Source organism: Petromyzon marinus, chromosome 35 (assembly GCF_048934315.1).
Source record: "Petromyzon marinus isolate PM22_M1 ecotype Great Lakes invasive population chromosome 35, UKy_Petmar_22M1.pri1.0, whole genome shotgun sequence".
NCBI lineage: Eukaryota > Metazoa > Chordata > Hyperoartia > Petromyzontiformes > Petromyzontidae > Petromyzon > Petromyzon marinus.
Genome location: NC_133701.1, coordinates 9,326,855 through 9,351,207, shown reverse-complemented (window position 1 = coordinate 9,351,207; position 24,353 = coordinate 9,326,855). Strand labels below are relative to the sequence as shown.

Here is a 24,353-nt window from a genome sequence, read left to right as displayed (position 1 = left end):
AACGAGACAACACAAATTACATTAAGAGACAATACAAACGAGGCATCGTATAGGACCGACGAAACATACGAGATGGGCAATATGAATGGGACGCACGCAAAAAATACAACGCATACAAGATGGGTGATACAAACGAGACCAAAACGCACATTCTCGGCAATGAATTGTCGCACTTCGATTGCCAGAAAGTTAAATTGTAACATGCCCGGGTATGCGTGCCCTGGGTTGTTGGATCTAGAGTGCTTTGTGGCACCGTCTTGCTATGATGCAGTGCAGCGCCGCATTATGCTGGTAGCAAAAGTGTTACGTGCCCCCACTTTCAAGGGCCCCGCGCGAAATGCTTTCAAGCTACCAATCCCGGTTCAGTGATTCTGCACTTGCTCACCTACTATCGTACTATACCGCCTTCAACTTTTTTGAACGACTGAGTGTTTAAGGTTAGCGATTTGTCGTATTATCTGGCTGTATAGCAAATGAAAAAAATACAATTTACTTTACTATGCAAGTTAAAAATGTCTTTCAATTTGTGTTTTTTTTTTAAATATATATTTAGGGCCCCTTTATAACAACATATGCTACAGGCCCGGCAACTTCGCTTCATCCGGCACTGCTGCAGTGGCAAATTCATCGGCTTGCTGAGGAGGCACCGAAAGTTGAAACCAGTCCAGAGTTTGCATGCCCAGCAAATGAGAGGACAACAGCGGAAGCGCCGCTCCGCCGAGACTTTGCCGTGAACCTTCGCCAGTCGCCGTGGTTTTCTCGCGGGAGGAAGGAAATTTGTAATTTTTTCGCTTCCTAGGCAAATGCATTCCTTCGCTGTGACATCAGCCCACGGCCAAAACTCTGGCACGGCCGAGACGCACCGTGCATGTAAACTAAAAACGAAACAGTTTTTTGGTTTGTTGTATATGTTACCAGGTAAGGCCCACTGAGATGTTGTATAGCTCTTTTTTCATAAGCGATCTGGCCACAAAGGACGGCTCAACGAGAAGTGGCTTATCGGGTGGGAATTTATAGCGGCCAAAAACTCTAAACGCGTGTTTACAATGTGGAGGGGAAAAGCCGGAGGAAGAATATTTTTTTTAAAGAATGATAATACTTTTTTAAAAATACTGAAAGAAAATTTAACTAAAACAAATAATGCCAGTGCTGAATTAAATTACATAACCCCATGTGCCCTGACTTTTGAACCGCCCTGTATACTACTGCGCTGTTGCTTCTAAAAGTAGGAGAATACCGGTGCAGTACTAATTTATTGGGAAGAGAGGTGAGTTTAAGACAACATCCTCACTACATCACAAATGCAAAACTAAAAACTCTCCAGCGGTATGCGACTGTTCACCATCCAGAGCGGGAACCATGGGACATAACGACTCAATTCCACGTTCACAAACACGAAAGAGGAGGAGGCATCATCACAGTTATTTACTTTTCTCGGCTGACGCAATCATTCGGTGCATTAATCACCTAAATGTTGAATTATAGCTGTTGCTCTACATCGACATCAGCCAAACGAAGCAGAAGGCCGAGATCTATGGATTAACGGAGCCACGCGCTCACACAGACACCAATAGACTCACACATAGATTTAAATATTCACATAGAGACCATAAGATTCATACAGATACCTATAGCTCCACACTTGAGACGAATGCACTCACATAGAGACCCATATAGTCACACAGATATCGTTAGATTTGCATCAAGAACTATACACACGCGTAAAGGCCCCATAGACTCGCACAGAAACACATAGACTCACACGCATCTATAGATTCACAAACAGACCCACAACGCTCCCATAGTGATGCATAGACTCACACACATCTATATATACACACAAGAAGAGGCAACCTCTACCGCTACCCTCGATTGCAATGATCTGGCTCAATCACCTCCACGTGAAACTACAGCTGTCGGCCAACATCAGCCACACGGCGAATACGACTACTAGGACGTACAACGTCCCCTTTTTTATCGTCACTTCCACGAACAACAGTTGCACGTGGAAGTGATTGCTTTGGGTGGGAAGTGGTGGGGGGGGTTGCATCTCAAACCAGCTGGGCTCGGACCAGACCGGCAGAGGGGAGCGAAGGGGGCCGGGTTGAGCGAGAGAGACGAACGAAGAGGCGGCCGTGTGCGCGCGTGCTTTTGTGAGCAGGGCACGAGGGAGGTGAGAGTGGTAAGTTGGGCTACAACGCCGTTGTGATTCACATGCTAGAGTGTGTGGTCGCGATGCTGCATTGTGATGTAAAAAGTGGTGCGTATGGCGTGGTGGCTAAAGGTATTTTCGGCGAACGGGCTCACGTCAGTGGCGAATACTTGAATCGGTCCTGGACCTCCCCTAGGTCGACTCGGTTTTAAGACACACACACACACTGGGGAGACAAAGGCAGCGTGGAGTGGTCCTGGGTCAAATCATCCCTCCCGTTCGTCGTGCCGACCACAATCGGTGTTCGCTAACAGCACTTGCCCAACCAACAGCCTGTGTAGGCTATATGGGGAATCTTTGTCTGTATCTGTGTGTGTGTGTGGCTTGAAGGACAATAGTGATTCAAGGGGAAGGATTTGTGAATGTGAGCGAAGAGGTGTGTGTATGTGTGTATGTATGTGTGTGGTGGGGTGGGGGGAAGCGGTAGTGTAGTAGCGGTGAGCGCGCCTGCGCTGCGAACCGTCAACTGGAGATTGTCTGAACCGGTCTTGCGCCGCACCTAGGTCGACTCGGCCTCAAATGCTGCGGTGTGCAAACATCGTCACTCGGGAGACAAAGGCGGCCGGGCGTGGTGCTGGCCACCCACCCCCTCGTGTGCTGTGCCAGGCTTCATAAGGTGCTCGCGAACAGCACTTGCCCCAACAGTCTGTCCAGGCTACAAGGGGGGGCGGCTTTGTGTGTGTGTGTGTTTGTTTCACTCTCTCGCTCGCTCGCTCGCTCCCTCCCGTCGAGCCTCTCCCTCCCTCTTTCTCTCAGCCCCTCTGTCTCCCAGTTCATTATTTCACCGAGACACTGACGCGCTCGCATTGGCCGGGCACATTGAAGCGTGTCAGACAAGCCCCACCACCACCACCGGGCACTGTCACGCACCCAGCACTCGGCTCAGTCCGTCAGTGGCTCTCACGCACAGACCACGCCGTGTGTCCGCTCTGCTCCGCTAACAGCACTTGAAGGCTATACGGGGGATCTTTGTCTTTTTGTCTACTCTGCGGTGTGATCACGCATCAGCTGTCCACCACCCCCCACCCCGCCGCCGTCCGGGTTCTGAACTGCCGAGTTAAGGTACCGGAGTCACGGCGGGAGTCATAAACTCGCTTCGGGTTGTTTCTTGCCAACAAATCGTCTGCGAGTTGTTGTTGTTGTTTTGTTTTCTCTTCAAGAAAGAAGAGCAAAGTTGGGTTCTGTTTTTCTTGCGGGTGTTGTGTTTTCAAATTGTTGTGCGCATCGTGTCATTCTTTTTTGTTGTTGTTGTTGCTATCTGTTAATTGTTGCCGAGATTTACTTGACCGGCGTGGTGAAGTATGGTCCAGCAAGCCCCCCCCCCCCCCCAATGAACCAATGGGAAAGTGGAGTCATTCATCTAGCAGTGGATTAACACAGGCCAGTATTTAAATGAGAGTTGTAGTTGCTATAGGCGTTTAAGGGTAGCCACGCGTGGTGACGTTGCGAGTTTATCTGACAAAAGTCGAAAGTTAAAGTTGCTGAGTTGTAGTATAAGGCCAGTGTTGATTATAGTGTGCGTGTTATGTTTTATATTGTGTGTGTGTATATGTATATGACATGGTGTGTGCGCGTTATGCTGTCGTGTTTTGCTGTGTTTTGTTGCCTGTGCTGTGTGTTTGTGTTGTGGTGTGCGTATATTGTAGTATCCGTGTGGTGTGTTGTGGTGCTTGGTTTGTGTTTTGGTTTGTGTTGTGCGTGGTGTGCGTTGTGGTTTGTGTTGTGGGGCGTTGTTTGTGGTGAGTGGTTTGTGTTGTGGTGCTTGGTTTGTGTTGTGGGGCGTGCTGTGGTTTGTGTTGTGTTGTGGTGCTTGGTTTGTGTTGTGGTGTGTTGTGGTTTGTGTTGTGGTGCGTGCTGTGTGTTGTGGTGTGTTGTGGTGCGTGCTGTGTGTTGTGGTGTGTTGTGGTTTGTGTTGTGGTGCGTGCTGTGTTGTGGTTTTTGTTGTGGTGCGTGGTTTGTGTTGTGGTGTGTATCGTCGTGACGAAGCGTCAATTGCCCGAAACGTCAACCATTTTATATTTATTTTAATTTAAGGTGGCCACACACCCAGTGTCATTGACAAATGTGTTAAGTTTCTACAGCAGTGATGCTTACCGTGGTCCATGTGTCGTGTTCAACACGGAGGCACACACTCTGGACTGGAAGGCAACACTTTTATTCAACAACTTCCCTAGCGGGTAACACTGAACGTAACTCGAGTCTATAGTAGGTGATGTGGATATGTGAGCCTATAGTAGGTGATGTGGATATGTGAGTCTGTAGTAGGTGATGTAGTTCACTATGTGAGTCTATAGTAGGTGATGTGGCTATGTGAGTCTATAGTATGTGATGTGGCTCACTATGTGAGTATATAGTAGGTGATGTGGCTCACTGTGTGAGTCTATAGTAGGTGATGTGGCTATGTGAGTCTATAGTAGGTGATGTAGTTCACTATGTGAGTCTATAGTATGTGATGTGGCTCACTATGTGAGTATATAGTAGGTGATGTGGCTCACTGTGTGAGTCTATAGTAGGTGATGTGGCTCACTGTGTGTGTCTATAGTAGGTGATGTGGCTCACTATGTGAGTATATAGTAGGTGATGTGACTATGTGAGTCTATAGTAGGTGATGTGGCTCACTGTGTGAGTCTATAGTAGGTGATGTGGCTAACGATGTGAGTCTATAGTAGGTGATGTGGCTATGTGAGTCTATAGTAGGTGATGTGGCTAACGATGTGAGTCTATAGTAGGTGATGTGGCTGTGAGTCTATAGTAGGTGACGTGGATATGTGAGTCTATAGTAGGTGATGTGGCTCACTGTGTGAGTCTATAGTAGGTGATATGGCTAACGATGTGAGTCTATAGTAGGTGATGTGGCTATGTGAATCTATAGTAGGTGATGTGGCTATGTGAGTCTATAGTAAGTGATGTGGATATGTGAGTCTATAGTAGGTGATGTGGCTCACTGTGTGAGTCTATAGTAGGTGATGTGGATATGTGAGTCTATAGTAGGTGATGTGGCTCACTGTGTGAGTCTATAGTATGTGATGTGGATATGTGAGTCTATAGTAAGTGATGTGGATATGTGAGTTTATAGTAGGTGATGTGGCTCACTGTGTGAGTCTATAGTAGGTGATGTGGCTCACTGTGTGAGTCTATAGTAGGTGATGTGGCTATGTGAGTCTATAGTAAGTGACGTGGCTATGTGAGTCTATAGTAAGTGATGTGGCTATGTGAGTCTATAGTAGGTGATGTGGCTATGTGAGTCTATAGTAGGTGATGTGGCTCACTGTGTGAGTCTATAGTAGGTGATGTGGCTCACTGTGTGAGTCTATAGTAGGTGTTGTGGCTATGTGAGTCTATAGTAGGTGATGTGGCTTGCTGTGTGAGTCTATAGGTGATGTGGCTATGTGAGTCTATAGTAGGTGATGTGGCTAACGATGTGAGTCTATAGTAGATGATGTGGCTATGTGAGTCTATAGTCGGTGATGTGGCTATGTGAGTCTATAGTAGGTGATGTAGTTCACTATGTGAGTCTATAGTATGTGATGTGGCTCACTATGTGAGAATATAGTAGGTGATGTGGCTCACTGTGTGAATCTGTAGTACGTGATGTGGCTCACTGTGTGAGTCTATAGTAGGTGATGTGGCTCACTGTGTGAGTCTATAGTAGGTGATGTGGCTATGTGAGTCTATAGTAGGTGATGTGGCTCACTGTGTGAGTCTATAGTAGGTGATGTGGCTAACGATGTGAGTCTATAGTAGGTGATGTGGCTATGTGAGTCTATAGTAGGTGATGTGGCTAACGATGTGAGTCTATAGTAGGTGATGTGGCTGTGAGTCTATAGTAGGTGACGTGGATATGTGAGTCTATAGTAGGTGATGTGGCTCACTGTGTGAGTCTATAGTAGGTGATATGGCTAACGATGTGAGTCTATAGTAGGTGATGTGGCTATGTGAATCTATAGTAGGTGATGTGGCTATGTGAGTCTATAGTAAGTGATGTGGATATGTGAGTCTATAGTAGGTGATGTGGCTCACTGTGTGAGTCTATAGTAGGTGATGTGGATATGTGAGTCTATAGTAGGTGATGTGGCTCACTGTGTGAGTCTATAGTATGTGATGTGGATATGTGAGTCTATAGTAAGTGATGTGGATATGTGAGTTTATAGTAGGTGATGTGGCTCACTGTGTGAGTCTATAGTAGGTGATGTGGCTCACTGTGTGAGTCTATAGTAGGTGATGTGGCTATGTGAGTCTATAGTAAGTGACGTGGCTATGTGAGTCTATAGTAAGTGATGTGGCTATGTGAGTCTATAGTAGGTGATGTGGCTATGTGAGTCTATAGTAGGTGATGTGGCTCACTGTGTGAGTCTATAGTAGGTGATGTGGCTCACTGTGTGAGTCTATAGTAGGTGTTGTGGCTATGTGAGTCTATAGTAGGTGATGTGGCTCGCTGTGTGAGTCTATAGGTGATGTGGCTATGTGAGTCTATAGTAGGTGATGTGGCTAACGATGTGAGTCTATAGTAGATGATGTGGCTATGTGAGTCTATAGTCGGTGATGTGGCTATGTGAGTCTATAGTAGGTGATGTAGTTCACTATGTGAGTCTATAGTATGTGATGTGGCTCACTATGTGAGAATATAGTAGGTGATGTGGCTCACTGTGTGAATCTGTAGTACGTGATGTGGCTCACTGTGTGAGTCTATAGTAGGTGATGTGGCTCACTGTGTGAGTCTATAGTAGGTGATGTGGCTATGTGAGTCTATAGTAGGTGATGTGGCTCACTGTGTGAGTCTATAGTAGGTGATGTGGCTATGTGAGTCTATAGTAGTTGATGTGGCTATGTGAGTCTATAGTAGGTGATGTTGCTATGTGAGTCTATAGTAGGTGATGTGGCTATACGAGTCCATAGTAGGTGATGTGGATATGTGAGTCTATAGTAGTTGATGTGGCTGTGTGCGTCTATAGTCGGTGATGTGGCTATGTGAATCTATAGTAGGTGATGTGGATATGTGAGTCTATAGTAGTTGATGTGGCTGTGTGCGTCTATAGTAGGTGATGTGGCAAACGATGCGAGTAGCGAGTCAACTCCAGACGAAGACCTGGAGACGCTGAGACGCGGGACCCCGGCTAGATTCCACAGACGAGCCCAGAACACTCCCGGGACTGCCCTTTGATGCTTCTGGGCGTGGCCGTGCTCCGCCTTCGGCCACGCCCCCTTCGAGACCTTTCCCGAAGGATCTCGACCCAGCATCACGTGCCCCACTCAGGCTCCCATGTCCTCCCTTGCCCCTCTCTCTCAGGCCATCGCCAGGACTATGCCCCCTAGGGCTGGCTGACACGCCGTACTTACTCTGGTGCTAGAGAGGGACTCCAGGCGCACAGTTGCACTCTTGTAACGCAGCTGGCGCGAACACCCTCGTGACACCATTTACGTCACTACACTTGTAAGTGGTGAGCACACGGGACTCACAGCCAGGCTCGATCTTCCGGCACGGCAGTTGAAACAACAATGGACAAGTTGAACAAATCCCCGCTCCCAACTAAGTTCACGGGCAGTACGAGTTCATGGGTGACACCGAAAGTTAAGTCGAGCGTCTGGCCAGCATGGAAGAGTAGGCCAAATACCCCCAAGACGTGGCCTCTAAGAGCCCCCGCTAGTGGAGGTCCTTCCGCCAGCAGTGGCTTGAGAAAGGAATTGCAGGGCTGCGCCTCTTGCACCACTGCAGCGCAATCTGCATTCCGCACTTATGCGTTTCGCAGCGGTGGCGCCGTGGTTAGCGCACCGTGCCACCTTGGTTCGATTCCCCCGCCACGGCGAGGAATCAGTGGTAAGCCGCCACTGCACCGTCCACTCTCCTCCACTCTTCATGACACAAAAAAAAACAACAACAAACAGCCGCCATTCGCCACTTAATAGTGGCGTCACCACTGCACTCGTGCCAGGCTAGGTGCACTTTTAGGGCCGCGTGAAGTGGCCGCGTGAAGTGCCCGCGTTGAAGGCTCACCGCTCGCAGGGGGTCACGGGACAGACACACATGTAGCAGTAGAGGGCAACTGTCCGAGACAGAATCAGAATCTGTATTTACCCCGGAGGAATCCGATGAGCTACAAAGCTCTTTTTCACAGATGTGCGCAAGGGTCAGAACGTTACAACAAAGAACAACACAAAAACATGATAGGAGTGTAAAGTAATAGGAGAGGTAAATAAATCACAAAAATATAAAACTAAACTGTTGTTGTCTTACAAGGTGAAGCCCACCGAACTCTTGTCTCCTTCTTTCAGAAGCGACCTGGCCACAAATGACCGCTCAACAAAGTGGATTATCACGTGGAAATTGATAGCAGCCAAATAATCTAAATCATCTCAATGCATGTTTCTAAATGTGGATTGCCAGATGCGCCACCTGTGTGTTACTTGTAACCCACTCTCGAAATGTTAACTCCCTCGCCTGGTTCACAGGAGCGGAGCCACAGGGGGGGCTGGGGGGGGGGCTCAGCCCCCCCCTGAAATTTTGGGAAAGTCGGTAATCGGGATAACCGGATATCTGGCTGCTGCAAAATGCTGCAGGCTGCCACCTCGTGCTGCCCTGCAGGCTGCCACCTCGTGCTGCCCTGCAGGCTGCCACCTTGTGTGCTGCCCTGCAGGCTGTCACCTCGTGCTGCCCTGCAGGCTGTCACCTCGTGCTGCCCTGCAGGCTGCCACCTTGTGCTGCCCTGCAGGCTGCCACCTTGTGCTGCCCTGCAGGCTGCTTGAGCGGCAGCCTTTCGAACTTATCGAACTTATTAGCCACATCAGCGGCTCCGACCTATTAATAAACTCCGCGTTGAAATCCAATAAAATTTGTTTTATACATTTGTGGCGCCCATTGGAAAACATAAACACACTGAGATATCTCAGAATATTGAAGTCAGCAACCCCCCCAAGTCAAAATCCTGGCTCCGCCCCTGCACAGCAGGCCATGGGTTTGGTCGCGGCCCTGACGCCTGTATATTTGGAGTTTGCGTGCCTCTCTCCCCGTGGCCGTGCGGATTTTTGTTCCGAGTCCTCATGGTTTCTTTCGCCACATTTAGAATCAACAATGTTTTTAGAGCATTCGGCTGCGATACGTTTCCACGTGATGATAAGCCACGCTGTGTTGAGCTATCATTTGTGATAGCCAGGTCACTTTGGAAAAATACATAGAGATTATAGATTTTTACAGTAATTTTGCTGTGCTAGTTACACCTGATGACGGAAGCTTGTGTTGCCTTCGAAACGTCGTGATTTGATTATTTTTGTTATTTTTACCTGCGTGACTTTACCGAAAGAACCAAAGAGTAAAGAACTATAGATCTCAGTGGACCTTACCTTGCTGAGTTTTAACTGCCTATTTTGTTTGTTGGAGGGCGGCTGTTGTCGTGGTGGCATAGGAGATGTTCACTCCCTCGCCTGGTATGCAGGAGGTCGTGGGTTCGATCCCGACCCTGACGCCTGCTGCTGTATACTGTGTATTTGTAGTGTGAATGGTCTCCTCCGTATCGCGTGGATATTTCTCCGGACCTTCCACTTTTTCTCTCCACGTTTAGAATCAACATCACCACGCGTTCCGATTATTTTGGCTGCCGTAAATTCCCCACGTGACGATTAAAGCCCACTTCGTTGAGCTGATCATTCGCGATAGCCAGGTCGCTTCTGGGAAAAAGGCGCTCTGCGGACCGCTCCGTGGGCTTCATCTGGTCAAATAAAAGTAGTGAAAGAAAAAATAACAACTAGCCTTGGCGGTCGTGTCCTTCACGAGCCCCCTGCACACACTCGCACACACTCGCACCCACCCACGCACGCACCATCTGTTGTCAGGGCTGTTTGAGCTCGGCGTGTAATTACCATGCAGGGCAGTGCCTAATTCTTCCCAGCGTGGCGTGAGAAAGACAAAACCTTGGCGGCGGCGGGGGGGGGGTACTGGAGGGCTTTTAGCCGGACCAGTTTGTCTGGAATGGATCGGAGAGACATCAATTTAAGTGGGGAGGAATGGAGGGAGGAAGGAAGGAGGTAGGGGACGGACACGCACACACGAATAAACTCTTCCGACGTTCCACGCGAGTCGCACGTGCTTGCTCAGGGTGAGGTTGCTGGGTCGTGTGATGGTAGATAAATCTTTCGCGAAAAAAACCCCTGGCCCCTGGAATGTAATATCCGTTACTCTGTTCTCGACGATCCCAGGGGAACGATGCGCAGTGAAGAATTGATGCGCCTGCGGTACAAGAGGGTGACGTGTACAGCCACTCAACCCGAAACGTCCCCTCGATGTTGTCAGTTTGTTAGAAGCCAAGCGACTAAATTACAATAAAATAAAATAATATTTTACCAGGTAAGGCCCCACTGAGCTTTAGAGGGCTTTTTTTTCAGAAGGGACCTGGCCATCACAAATTATAGCTCAACGAAGTGGCGTATCAGGTGGATATTCATAGCAGCCGAATACTTTAAATGCGTGTTCATTATAAATGTGGAGGGAATAATTGGAGGACGCGGAGAAAAATCTACGCGACCACGGGGAGAGGCATGCAAACTCCAAATAGACAGCAGGCGTCAGGTTTGGGATTGAACCCACGACCTCCTGTATACGAGGCGAGGTAGTTGACATCTCGTCACCGTAGCGCCTGCTGCTGCGTTGGCAGTGTTGCACACACACAGAGTGAACAACAACTCCGCACATTCGTCAACAACACTGTGGCCATAACACTGTGGCAATAAAAGCGAAAACGATAACAGGGAACGTTTCGGGCAACGACCCTTTCTTCATAGCACAGGGGCCGTCCATAGATAATGTCACGCATCTAGGGGGGGGGGAGGGGAGTCAGACATTGTGACGATGTGTGATAAGGGGGGGAGGGGGGGTTTGAGAAATGTGACGTCACATAAAAATGCGCAGCTTTAAATGAATATAAACAGCATGTTCCACTAGTAAATTAAATAGAAATGTTATAACAACACAAATTTTGATTAATTTTCATTATTAACTATTTGATTGTTTAAATTTACTAAGATCACCTTTTATTTATTCCATGAAGGAGCATTTTTGCTTCTCCATGGGAGAATGGAGAAGCATACATTTTGAATTTTTTTTTTAATGATTGTTACTAAACATTTTTATTTTAATGATTCTACTAGGGCTTTTCATTCTGTGGAATGAATACATGATTGTTATAATTGTACTCTCCATTTTGCTTCGTTCTACTACAAAGTTTAAAAAAAATTTGTATAGTTAGAATTACTTTTAATATTTTATAATTATAAGAGAATTTCAATATAATATTCTGAACATCTGCAGTTTTAGTTAGACGTTGAATATTTTCAAGTGAATTTTATGCTAAATTTCAGCTTTCCAACGCCTCCTTTTTAATACATGTTTTCTCCTACAACATCAGAGTGCAGCGCCACATTAAATGCGCACTACAATGACAATAGTTTAGCATGTTTTATTTTCAAAATGAAAATATGGTTTTGGGGGGGGGGGGCAGAGCTTTGTGACGTCATATTTGAGGGGGGTCCGACTTTTTGTGACGCCGTGTGACGAGGGGGGGGGGGGGGAAGTGGGGGTCAAAAATCGTCCAAAATCGCGTGACGTCACTTATGGACGGCCCCACATCACGACGAGCTGCACACACGCGCCTTTTAAACCCCGCCACACGCCATCGCACAGACGGCTTCGCGCGTCCGCCCATCACCTCCTCCCGTGCACCAGCCGGGTGCCGTGGGGCTGTGGCGCTGCCTGCTGGCCAGCAAGCAGCGCAGTGCGGCCCAGTCCATTGCTGTCGTCGTGGCTAGGAGATGTTAACTACCTCGCCTGGTATACGGGAGGTCGTGGGTTCGATCCCGACCCTGACGCCTGCTGCTGTATATTTGGAGTTTGTGTGTCTCTCTCTCTCTCATCAGCATCACGGTGGCTAGGAGATGTTAACTACCTCGCCCGGTATACGGGAGGTCGTGGGTTCGATCCCGACCCTGACGCCTGTTGTATATTTGGAGTTTGCGTGTCTCTCTCTCTCATCATCGTCGTCGTCGTGGCTAGGAGATGTTAACTACCTCGCCCGGTATACGGGAGGTGGTGGGTTCAATCCAGACTCTGACGCCTGCTGCTGCTGTATATTTGGAGTTTGCGATGTCTCTTTCTCGGTGGTCGCATCGATTTGTCTCGGGGGCCTCCGGTTTTTCTCTCCACATTTACAATCAACGCTCATGTAGCGTATTTGACTGCCATGAATGTCCACGTGATAAGCCACTTTAATTGGGCTATCATTGTGGCCAGATCGCTTGGGCCTTACCATGTAATATAAAAAAAAATGGTTTTTAGTTTCGTTTTTATACGTCACTTCTGCGGTCCCACGTCCACGCTCTCCTCCTTTTACCAACGTGCACTCACCAGCGTGGTGTGTGCTGTGTGTACGGTGTGTGTGTGTTTTTAATCTGTACCGTGTCTTGTGTATGCGTGTGAGTGTGTGTTGTGTGGGTTGGCACAGTAGGGGGCACAGGTGGTGTATCAGCCAGTCATCTCAGTCGACCCGTGGCACCTGGGTCTGCCCCGTGACCTCCTGCCAGCGGGCGTTCGACACTTCACGTGGCCTCAGGGTGCACATAGCCTGGCACAAGCGTCGTGGTGACGTCACCGCCACTTAGTGGCGAATGGCGGTTGTTGTTGTTGTGTGGGGAGCGGTAGTGTAGTGGTCAGCGCGCTGCGCTACGAACAAACCGAGTTCGATTCCCGCTCACGGCAAACCGAGTTCGATTCCCGCTCACGGTGACACCATTGAAAATGATCTGAACCGGTCCTGGGCCTCCCCTAGGTCGACTCAGCCTCAAATAAGTATGTGGTGAGGTGTGTGAAAATCAGTACTGGGCAAAGGCGGCTGACGTGGTTTTGGCGAGACCACTCCACTCCAACTGTCTGTTAAGGCTGTAGGCGGATCTTTGTCTTTGTTGTAATTGTTGTGACATCTCCATTGCCTGTGTGTGTGTCAACAGAAACAACAATCACCACCAACCAACACCAAACAAAGAGTTCAAGGAATTCCCCCAGGTCCTCAAGGGGAAGAAACTAAAACTATCGGTGGAATCGCAATGTTTAGATATTGCTAAGATGTTTACTGAGCGATCAAGAGCGATCAACATGCCTTGTGGGTTGGAGATGATGAGTTAAATAGGGTACTATATTTAAATAAATAGTGCTATAGTTTAATAGTGGAGTACTATCGTAACTTTTGTAACGTAGTGTAAACATTTTTTTACGTTAATAAGTATCAATATAATAACAAAAATATACAAGTTAAAAGCAGAGTGATAGTTAAATGTGAATAATATAATCTTTTTTTAAAAGTTACAATTGTAATTAGTCGCAGGTGCAAAACTGCCCAACGTACAAAGTAGAAAGTATTCAAATCAACATCGTTTGTTTTTGTTGTTTATTTAAATTCTACGATATTAATATACTGTATAATTAGCACGCATTTAACCCGAATATAAACTTAGCTGCATTTTCACAAAATATAATACAACTAACTGCAGTGATATATCGTACACAAACATAGCGCGCAAATATATAAAACCCAACATTTGAAATAACATTCAAAACAACCACCACCAACCACAGCAGCAGCAGCAACAACAACAACAGAAATATAAACGATGGAATAAAAGCCAGAATTAAAGATAGAAACGACGGCGGTCAATAATTGCCCGAGGAGATAAATAACAGCGGCCTCCAGAGGCCCCCAGAGGCCCTCTCAACGACCCACCAAGAAGTGCCCCAGGCGACCGAACGTCTGGGAGGCTGGCAGTCTGAGCACGTGGTGAGCTGGAAGCCGCCACCACTATCGGCCCCGCCCACTTTTTTGTGACATCGCCACGCCCACTGAACCACAAGCACCGCCCACGTGCGTTGTGAGTGGCCTCCTCCTCCCCTCGTTTCTTTCCGCTCCTTCTGCTCGGAGGCTCCAACCGACTCCTCTGCCAGCCCCCTACCTACCCCACCGATCGTCATCTCTGTTGACTATTTGCCCCCCACCCCCACCTTCCTGCCCCCCACCCACCCCCCCCGGCCCCCGTATCATGGATCACGCGTGAAGCCAGCACATTTAAAAACCACGAACAAAATCTCAACTTCCACCCAAAAAAATATACTCCCCCTCTTCAACCAGCAGAGAGCCTCCCTGCTCCACCTGTCCCGCAGCCTTGCCGGGACCCCGCCCCCCCCAGCCGGCTGAGATGAAGCTGGCACCGTGGCTCCCGCTGCTACCGCTGCTGCTGGCGTTGGTGCGGGAGCCCCAGCCGGCGAGCGCCTCGCTGGTCGTCGTGAACCGGGGCCTGGCGGTGGCGAGGGGCGGCCGGGCCCTGCTGACGAGCCAGGAGCTGCGGGTGGAGGAGATGGCGGCAGCCAGCGGTGACGCGTGCCGCCTGGAGGTGGTGCAGAACGAGCCGATCACGCAGCGAGCCGGCAAGGTGGCACCGCACGTAAGGGCGGGCGAACCGTCGTCCTGGTGGTGGCGGCGGCGGCGGTGGTGTCTGGTGGTTTTGTGGTGGTTGTGCGGTGCGTAGTAAAGATCGGCACTGGGGGAGACAAAGGTGGTGCTGGCCACACATTCCCTTTTGCGTGCCTTGCCGGCCTTCATCGGCGCTACTCGCTAAGAGCACTTTCCGCAAAAGTCTGTTAAGGCCATACGGGGGATCTTTGTCTTTGTTGATAGATGCGTTGGTTGTTGTAGTAGCGCATGTTGTATTGTCATCTCCACGCTCAAAAATCATAATCAACTGCCACTACTATTATCATCATCAACACTTTCACGACCGCCATCCTCATTATTGATGATAATAATAATAATAAGCAGCACTTTCACTGGCAGTATTATCATCAGCAACACTATCACGATGCATACCAATCCTATCATCATCTTTATCTTCAAACGTCATCACAGATCATTATCATCTTCATCATCAACCACACTATCACTACCAGTCTCATCATCACCACCACCACCAATAACAGCAGCAGCATCCCCGCCCGCGCCTCACCGCAGCGACCGTCGCGGTGTCTGCTCACTTAAAGTCCACCGCTGGGCCCTGTGCAGGTGTTCAACTGCCGCTGGGCCCCGGGGGAGGTGAGCTACACTCACCACGGCACTCCGCTCCTGGACCACGACCTCGTGCTGCTGCGGCTTTACCGGTGAGCTGGGCAAGGTCCGACGTCGCTTCACTGCTCAGGGCTCCCCTTTAGATGCGGTGGTGCCCCCCCCCCAAGTGCCCCCCCAAGTGCCCCTCCCCCACCGTAGCTTGCCTCAAGGAAGGCAGGAAACCTCCCCCCCCACCCCTCACCGAAGGTGGCCAACGATGTACGTCGGACACAGCTGTACCCCACTCTGCGAGATGTTAACTACCTCGCCTGGTATACAGGACGCCTATAGATATTATCAGAGTTTGTTTGCGTGTTCACCGCAAGTGCTGTGTGTGGTTAATGCAGACTTTATTTCTTGCAAAAGGTTTCTATTTGGTGTTTGAACATCTTAATACCTCCTGTTTTATTTCATGGGACCTCCTTTGCCAGTGCCAAAATATGAGAATGGGGTTTCCCCTTTTTTCTGGCAACAAAACAGTTGTGTTAGGATGTTAAAACACCAAACTGTACGCCTTTTAGCGTCCTCTGGTCTAACACTGTTTGAGACGAGGCTCAAAAGAAAGCCGTCTCTGGTGTGGACCAATCAGTTTCAAAGACAATGCATCATATTATCAGAGTATGTTTTTTGTTTGCATTCTGACCACAAGTATTGTGGTTAATACAGACATGACTCCTTGTAAAAGGTTTCAGTTTGGCGTTTTAACATCTCAACACAACTGTTTTGTTGCTAGATAAAAGGGGAAAACCTATTCTCACCTATTTCATTGACATGAAGGGTAAAAGCTATTATTTTTCAATGTATATTTTTGGAGTTTGCATGTCTCTCTCTCTCTACCTGTGGTCACGTGGATTCCCCTCCGGGTCCTCCGTTTTTTCCCTTCACATTTAGAATCAGCACACGTTTAGAGTATTTGGCTGGTAGAAATTTTGCACATCATATAAACCACTTTGTTGAGCTATCATTTGTGATAGCCAAGTCACTTCTGAAAACGAGCTATATTGCTCGGTGTGCCTTACCTGGTCAAATAAAAAAAAGTATTAAAAAATCTTCGAACTACTTTTGCACCCAACGTCGCCAACCATGCTCATCATAATCTTCATTTAGACTCCAGGAGTAATCCAATGAGCTATGAAGCTATTCTTCACATGTCCAGTATGGGCATGGGGTCAGCTAATCAAGGAGTACGATGGCGAAGACGTCACCACGCCTCGTCCATCGCCTCCAGTTGAGAGAGACTTCCCACGTGTGGGAACACTATGACAACAGCAACAACAACAACCGCCATTCGCCACTAAGTGGCGGTGACGTCACCAAGTGGCGGTGACGTCACCACGACGCTTGTGCCAGTAGCACATGTTGTACTATGATACTACCTATAACACCAACACTGTAACGAAAACACTATAACAGTATAACTATAACACTATAACTATAACACTATAAATATAACACTATAACTATAACACTGTAACTATAACACTGCAACTATAACACATTCCTATAACAATAAAACCTCTCACACTGTAACTATACCACTATAACTATAACACTTTAATTATAACACTAAAACTGTTTAACACGTAGGCTTTCGCGACCAATATTATTCATAATAAAGGTTTTTGGGTTAGATCGCATTATTTATAAATGTGTCGTAACCCTCCACCACCCGACATGGCCAATCAGCAAAAAAAAGTGTCACGTTGGCAAAAGACAACACACCGGTGGGCTAAAGTAGTGAATTATTTGTGTTTTGTCAACGTGACACTTTTTTTTGCTGATTGGCCGTGTCGGTGGTGGAGGGTTACGACACATTTTTAAATAACGCGATCTAACCCAAAAACCTTTATTATGAATAACACTAAAACTGTAACACTACAACTATAACACGATAACTGTGAAACTAACCATACACGTTAAGCACCTCATGACTACCCCCACACACAACAGCCCACTGATTTCAACCTCCCCAGGAAGGGAGTGGGTCCACACCCAACAGCGTTCAGGACCGGCCACAGCCCGCGACTCGCCAACCTCCACCGATGGGACATGAGAGCAAGCGCCTTGTGTTCCTGTGGTGTGCAGCAAAACCCACGCACCACATCCTAGAAGTCTGCCCAATTCACAAAGTCAGCGGAGGCCGACTCACCCTTCAATGCAGCAGAACCTGAAGCAACCGTTTGGCTTAGGGACTTTGCATTCACTAAGGGGGCCGTCCATAAGTGACGTCACGCGATTTTGGACGATTTCTGACCCCCCCCCCCTCCTCGTCACACGGCGTCACAAAAAGTCAGACCCCCCCCCCTCAAATATGACGTCACAAAGCTTTGCCCCCCCCCCCAAAAACAATATAAAACACGCTTCAAATCGCTTTAAACTATTGTCATTGTAGCTCGTATTTAAATTGCCGCTGCACTCTGATGTTGTAGGATTAAACATTGATTAAAAAGTCTATTTAATTAAGTAGAACGTGTATATTTATTTAAAGTTGCGCATTTTGATGTGACGTCACATTTCTCAAACCCCCCCCCCCCCCCGCCTCGTCACACATCGTCACAAATGTCTGACCCCCCCCACCCCCCCCTCCCCAGGTGCGTGACGTCATTTATGGACAGCCCCTAAATAAAAAATATACATTTAAACGCTGGTGCTGCTCGGACTGACTCTGCACGGTGCTTTCACTCCGAGTCCATGGCTCAGAATGCACGGACGGTGAACGGCAGCCATAGCAAAGAGTGGGAGTGATGATGTTCTCCACAGCAACGGCTCTTGCGACCGTCCCGTTGCACTTTGACTCGCGATCCGTTTCGTCTTTCGGCAAATCTTAACCCTTTCCCATTCTGAGACGTCTGCATGTTGTGGGGGCGGGGGGTGGTGGTCGCATTCACTGCTAAATCTCGGAACGCACAAGCAGCTCAGCGTTAATTTTATGTATAGAGGCATAGCGTCGTTGTTTTGAAAGGCATTGTACTCGCCACCGTGAACCGTGGCGACACTACTCTACGCACTCTGCGATAGCTGGCGCCAAACTGTGCCACACGCCCTCCCGCATGGCCTCGTGGGATCCTCGGTGCCAATAAAAAATATATTTTCTTTTTTCTTCTGGTTCCATTTTTGATGATGCGCACGCACATCATCAGAACGGAATCGGAAGAAAAATTGCATGACGGTTCGCAGCACGTGCACGTGCGTCATCGGAACGGAAATGGTTCAAGATTAAACAATGTCCCTGCGCTCTGGCCGCAGCTTCTCGGACTCGGACACGCAGCTGGAGCTGGTGCACCTGCTCGTGACCGTCTCCGAGCCGGCGCCGGGCACGGCGCTGCTCCTGCCGGGCCCCTCGCCGCTCCGCGTCGCGTCGTTCATGGGCACGAGCGGCGCCCTCGATCGCTCCGTCCTGTCGCTGGCGCCCGACGCCGAGAACCCGGCGCGCGGCCGCAGCTGCTGGATCCGCGTGCCGAGCGAGGAGACCGGCCTGCCGGCGCACGGCCGCCTCGTCGCGCCCCACCGCGACGAGGCGGCCGACGCGGATTTCGGTCCGGATCCGGAGGGCGGGCGGGGAGACACGCCGCACTCCTTCGGCGCCGGCGCCGGCGCCGGCGGAGAGTTGGCGCCGCCGTCGCCGGGCAGCGGGAGGTTGAGCGCGGTGGGAGCGGTGCTGGGCAGGGTGCCCTGCGAGCGCTTCCTGAGCTTGGGGCTGCGCTACGAGCACCTGAGCCCGCCGGGCCCCGACGTGGACTACGTTCCCCTCGTGCTGGAGATCCGGGAGGGCTCACGCGGCCAGCCGCACAAGGTAGGGCACGCGTGTCGGTGCGTGTGTGTGTGTGTCGTGCCTGTGCGCGTGTCGTGCATGTGCGTGTGCGAGTACCTAGTGCGGTGTGTAAACATCGTCACTAGGGAGACAAAGGCGGCCGGGCGTGGTGTTGGCCACCCACCCCCTGCCCTTTTGTGACCCCCACGTGCTCTCTGTTCTAATTTAGTTTGTTGTCCTTCCCCCCCCCGCTCCCGCACCTCCGATTAGCACGGTTGGCTACGTACGGTGCGAAAGAAGTTCAACGTACGTACGTGACTGTCGGTCCGTCTGCCCGCGGACTCTCCGTCCGTCCGTCCGTCCGCAATAGGTGGAGCACATGTGGCTGCCCGTGCACATCGAGGGCGCCGTGCCCAACCAGCCGCCGCACGCCGCCCCCATGTCGTCCTTCATCTTGGAGGTGGACCAGTTCATCCTGACGCCCATCAGCGTCGCCTCGCTCGACGCCAAGGACGGGGAGACGCCGCGCCACGACCTGGTGTTCAACGTGACCGAGCCGCCCGCCGAGGGCTTCCTCACCCACCTGAGCGACCACACGCGGCCCGTCACCTCCTTCACCTGGAGGGACCTCAACGAGATGCTCGTCGCGTACCAGCCGCCCAACTCGAGCCACGCCGAGCGACGCACGTACGAGGTGGGTGGGCGCGCGTGGGGGGGGTGGGCGGGAGAGCGGACATGGTGGGCGGGCAGGTGGGCGGGCACGGGGGCAGGCAGGATGGTGGGAAGGAGGGCGGGCGGGAGGGAGGGTGAGTGAGGTATGCGTCAAGCTCTGTGTGGATATTGGACAGAGTGGAGGATGCCTGTCCATGTCTCTCTGTCTGATTGGCTGGTTGTGTTTCTGACTAATACAGCACAGGCGGTCCGTCAGTCTAGCTGGCTGTTGGTTGACTCTGAGTGACTGTGTTGGTTTGTTCTGCTGGTCAGAGTACAAGTTGGTTGCCTATCTGACTGTGAGCGTCTGTCCAACAGAACCCAGGCGGGCTGGGTGTCTGTTTGTATTAAGGTCCGTCACTCTGGCTGAGTGTCTACCTAATGGAGCACAGGCAGGATGCTTGGGGGCCGTCCATAAATGACGTCACACACCTAGGGGGGGGGATCAGACATTTGTGACGATGTGTGACGAGGGGGGGGGGGGTGAGAAATGTGACGTCACATCAAAATGCGCAACTTTAAATAAATATAGACTACACGTTCTACTTAATTAAATGACTTTTTAATAAATGTTTTCTCCTACAACATCAGAGTGCAGCGCCACATTAAATATGCACTACAATGACAATAGTTTAAAGCGGTTTGAAGCATGTTTTATTTTAAAATTGGAAACACAGTATGGTTTGGAGGGGGGAGGGGGGCAGAGCTTTGTGACGTCATATTTGAGGGGGGGGGGTCTGACTTTTTGTGACGCCGCGTGACGAAGTGGGGAGAGAGGGGGGGTCAAAAATCGGCCAAAATCGCGTGACGTCACTTATGGACGGCCCCTTGTCTCTGCCAGGCTCTGCAGTGGCTGCACGGCCCAACGCGAGTCTGAGCGATGGTCTGTCGCGCTAAGCTGCCTGTCTCGCTTGCCAGGCAGCGGCTGGACTGTTGCCCATTTGTCCGCGCCTATGGAGCTGTGTGTCCCGTGGTTCTGGTGTCACGCACGCTCACACGCACGCTTCCAACACACGCACGCTTCGAACACACGCACGCACACACGCTTCCAACGCACGCTTACAACGCACGCTTACAACACACGCACGCACGCTTCCAACGCACGCTTCCAACGCACGCTTCCAACACACGCTCGCACGGCAGGCGGAGTTCGAGGTTCACGACTCCTACTTCGCTCGGAGCGCCCCGCTGATGCTCCACATCTCCATCCGCAACACGGAGACCAACGCGCCCCGCGTCTCCTGGAACATGGGTGTGCGATGCACGGCCCCACACGGACACTCGCAAAGATCTCCCGTCCCCCCCCTAACCCCGATAGCCTTGAACAGGCCGTCAGAGGAAAGTGCTGTTGGTGAGGTCCTATGGAGGCCCGCACGGCACACGAAGCGGTGGGTGACCTGCACCACGCCCTGCCTCCTTTGTCTTCCCCAATGCCCATGTGTGCGCACCGCACCGGGTGCTCGTTTAAATGCTGAGTCGACCTAGGAGAGGCCCAGGAAGAGTTTGGATATTCGCCACTGCTGTTGGCCGTGAGTAGGAATCGTACACGGGAAGCCGTTCCCCACATGCGGACAACAACAGCCACCATTCACCACTAAGCGGTGGTGACATCACCACAGCGCCTGTGCCAGGCTAGGTGCACTTAGAGGCCCCTTGAAGCATGGAAGGTCACGGGACAGTCTTAGGGGATGACTGACCTAGATGGTACCTACACACCGTTGGGATGCGTGCTTCGGGTCCCGTGTGTTCCATATTGTGTCAATTGTGTGCTGTGTGTGTGTTGAACTTCTTTCTCACCGTACGTAGCCAACCACGCTAATTGGAGGTGCGGGGGAAGGACAACAAACTAAGCGCAAAAATCCGTTCTAAAGAAAGTAGTTTTCAAACTAGATGATTTAAAAGTGCACAGGTCCAGTGGCTTCCTAATATCGGACGGACGGAAGAACGTTCCAGACAGCCGCAGAAGCGCAATGCAGTGACCATCTTTGTTTGATGGCTCACCGTGCCCCGTGTGCTCCCATCGCCCCCCCTCCATCTCCTCCCCTCCATCTCCCCCCCTCCATCTACCCCCCACCCCTACACCCCGCGGTCCTCCACCCCCCCCCCCCCCCACCCAGGTCTGGACCTGCTGGAGGGGCAGTCGCGGGCCATCACGTGGGACCGCTTCCAGGTGGTGGACAACGACGACTTGGCCGCCGTGCGCATCCTGGCCGTGGGCGGCCTGCAGCACGGGCGGCTCAGCGTGCGCGGTGCGGCAGGGGGGGGAGAAGGGGGCTGGGCGGGGGGGCTCGCCCGGGACGAGGGGGCGGTGCGGGGGGAGGAGCAGGATCACTTTGGGGGGGGGTTAGTGGGGGGGGGGGGTTGTGGGGGGGGTTTCACACGTGGGCGGGAGGAGGGGACACGGAGGGGCCACAAAGGGGACCCGGGGTGGCTGGGCACGGCGGAGCGGCGTGGGGCGGGCGACGCGTGCAGCCGCAGGCACTCGATGATCCCTCCCACCCTCCCCTCCCCCCTCCCACCCTCCCCCCACCCCCCCCACAGGAGCCAAAGGCTTCTCGTTCTCGGTGCGCGACCTGCGCGACGGCGCCGTGCGCTACCACCACGACGGCAGCGACGGGGCCCGCGACCACGTGGCGCTCCGCTTGACGGACGGCCGCCACTCGGCGCGCCACTCCTTCCCCGTGCGCGTGGCGCCCGTCGACGACACGCCGCCGGCGCTCGTCGTCGCGCTGGCGCTCGCCGCGTGCGCCGGCGAGACGGTGCCCGTCTCCCCCGAGGCGCTGCGCGCCAGCGACCCCGACGAGCCGCACGCCGACGGCAGGGTGCTCTTCACCGTGACGGCACCGCCCGCCGCCGGGCGGCTGCTCCGTAAGGACGAGCCGGGCGGCCCCGGTGAGTCACTGCGTGATCCGCCAACCCCAACCACAACCCGCGACCCGCCTCTCGGTCCGCGCATATTGGTGGCGCGGTGCGTGCCGTTGGGTTAGGGGTGCGGTGAATCGTCGAGTCTCGCGGTGGTGACGCTTGTGTGCGTGTATTGGAGGTGTCTCACGGCGGGGTTCGATTCTCGACTCGGGCGCCGTTCCCTGTGCCGTTTTGTGCGTTCTCCCTCCGTCCTGCGTGGGTTCCTCCGGGTTCCTCCCAAAGCTTGAAAACATAAACCAGTGTAACTGGCATTGGTTGTGGCGAGAGCTTCGCGTGCGGTTGTGGCGAGGGTTTCGTGTGTGGTTGTGGCGAGGGTTTTGTGTGTGGTTGTGGCGAGGGTTTCGTGTGTGGTTGTGGCGAGGGCTTTGTGTGCGGTTGTGGCGAGGGTTTCGTGTGCAGTTGTGGCGAGGGTTTCGTGTGTGGTTGTGGCGAGGGCTTTGTGTGCGGTTGTGGCGAGGGTTTCATGTGCGGTTGTGGCGAGGGCTTTGTGTGCGGTTGTGGCGAGGGCTTCGCGTGTGGTTGTGGCGAGGGTTTCGTGTGCGGTTGTGGCGAGGGTTTTGTGTGCGGTTGTGGCGAGGGTTTCATGTGCGGTTGTGGCGAGGGCTTTGTGTGCGGTTGTGGCGAGGGCTTCGCGTGTGGTTGTGGCGAGGGTTTCGTGTGCGGTTGTGGCGAGGGTTTCATATGCGGTTGTGGCGAGGGCTTTGTATGCGGTTGTGGCGAGGGCTTCGCGTGTGGTTGTGGTGAGGGTTTCGTGTGCGGTTGTGGCGAGGGTTTCATGTGCGGTTGTGGCGAGGGCTTTGTATGCGGTTGTGGCGAGGGCTTCGCGTGCGGTTGTGGCGAGGGTTTCATGTGCGGTTGTGGCGAGGGTTTTGTGTGTGGTTGTGGCGAGGGTTTCGCGTGTGGTTGTGGCGAGGGTTTCGTGTGTGGTTGTGGCAAGGGTTTCGCGTGCGGTTGTGGTGAGGGTTTCGCGTGCGGTTGTGGCGAGGGTTTCACGTGCGGTTGTGACGAGGGTTTCATGTGTGGTTGTGGCGAGGGTTTCACGTGCGGTTGTGGCGAGGGTTTTGTGTGCGGTTGTGGTGAGGGCTTCGCGTGTGGTTGTGGCGAGGGTTTTGTGTGTGGTTGTGGCGAGGGTTTTGTGTGTGGTTGTGGCGAGGGCTTCGCGTGTGGTTGTGGCGAGGGTTTCGTGTGTGGTTGTGGCGAGGGCTTCGTGTGCGGTTGTGGCGAGGGCTTCGCGTGTGGTTGTGGCGAGGGTTTCGTGTGTGGTTGTGGCGAGGGTTTTGTGTGTGGTTGTGGCGAGGGTTTTGTGTGCGGTTGTGGCGAGGGTTTTGTGTGTGGTTGTGGCGAGGGTTTTGTGTGCGGTTGTGGCGAGGGTTTTGTGTGTGGTTGTGGCGAGGGCAGGGCAGCCCGTGGAGCGGTTCCTCCAAAGGGACCTCTTCGACGGCCTCATCTTCTACGAGCACCGCGGCGGCAAGGAGCTGCACGACGCCTTCGAGTTCGTGCTGTCGGACACGCACGAGCCTCCCAACGTGTCCGACAAGCAGGCACGCGCTCCCCCGGGGGCCGGGGGGGGGGGTTCCAGATGGGGGAGTGGGGGGCGGTGGAGGGGGTCGAGGTTGGGAGGGGGGTC

The 24,353-nt window shown here is 51.9% G+C and overlaps 1 protein-coding gene across 2 annotated transcripts in view; it reads left to right on the top strand.

The window, feature by feature from the left end:
* Positions 1 to 2,069: 2,069 nt before the first annotated feature.
* Positions 2,070 to 24,353, top strand: part of FREM1 (FRAS1 related extracellular matrix 1) — a 63,816-nt gene continuing 41,532 nt past the window's right edge. The window contains exons 1-9 of one of the 2 annotated variants that reach the window (XM_032966240.2): positions 2,070 to 2,182; positions 13,199 to 14,683; positions 15,298 to 15,392; positions 18,586 to 19,132; positions 19,461 to 19,784; positions 20,945 to 21,053; positions 21,919 to 22,050; positions 22,343 to 22,693; positions 24,125 to 24,267. In XM_032966240.2, coding sequence (XP_032822131.2) covers positions 14,438 to 14,683; positions 15,298 to 15,392; positions 18,586 to 19,132; positions 19,461 to 19,784; positions 20,945 to 21,053; positions 21,919 to 22,050; positions 22,343 to 22,693; positions 24,125 to 24,267 — 1,947 coding nt within the window. In that variant the 5' untranslated portion in view covers positions 2,070 to 2,182; positions 13,199 to 14,437. Of the gene's footprint in view, positions 2,183 to 2,936; positions 3,275 to 13,198; positions 14,684 to 15,297; positions 15,393 to 18,585; positions 19,133 to 19,460; positions 19,785 to 20,944; positions 21,054 to 21,918; positions 22,051 to 22,342; positions 22,694 to 24,124; positions 24,268 to 24,353 lie in introns of those variants that run through there. The other variant, XM_032966239.2, reaches the window with a different exon arrangement.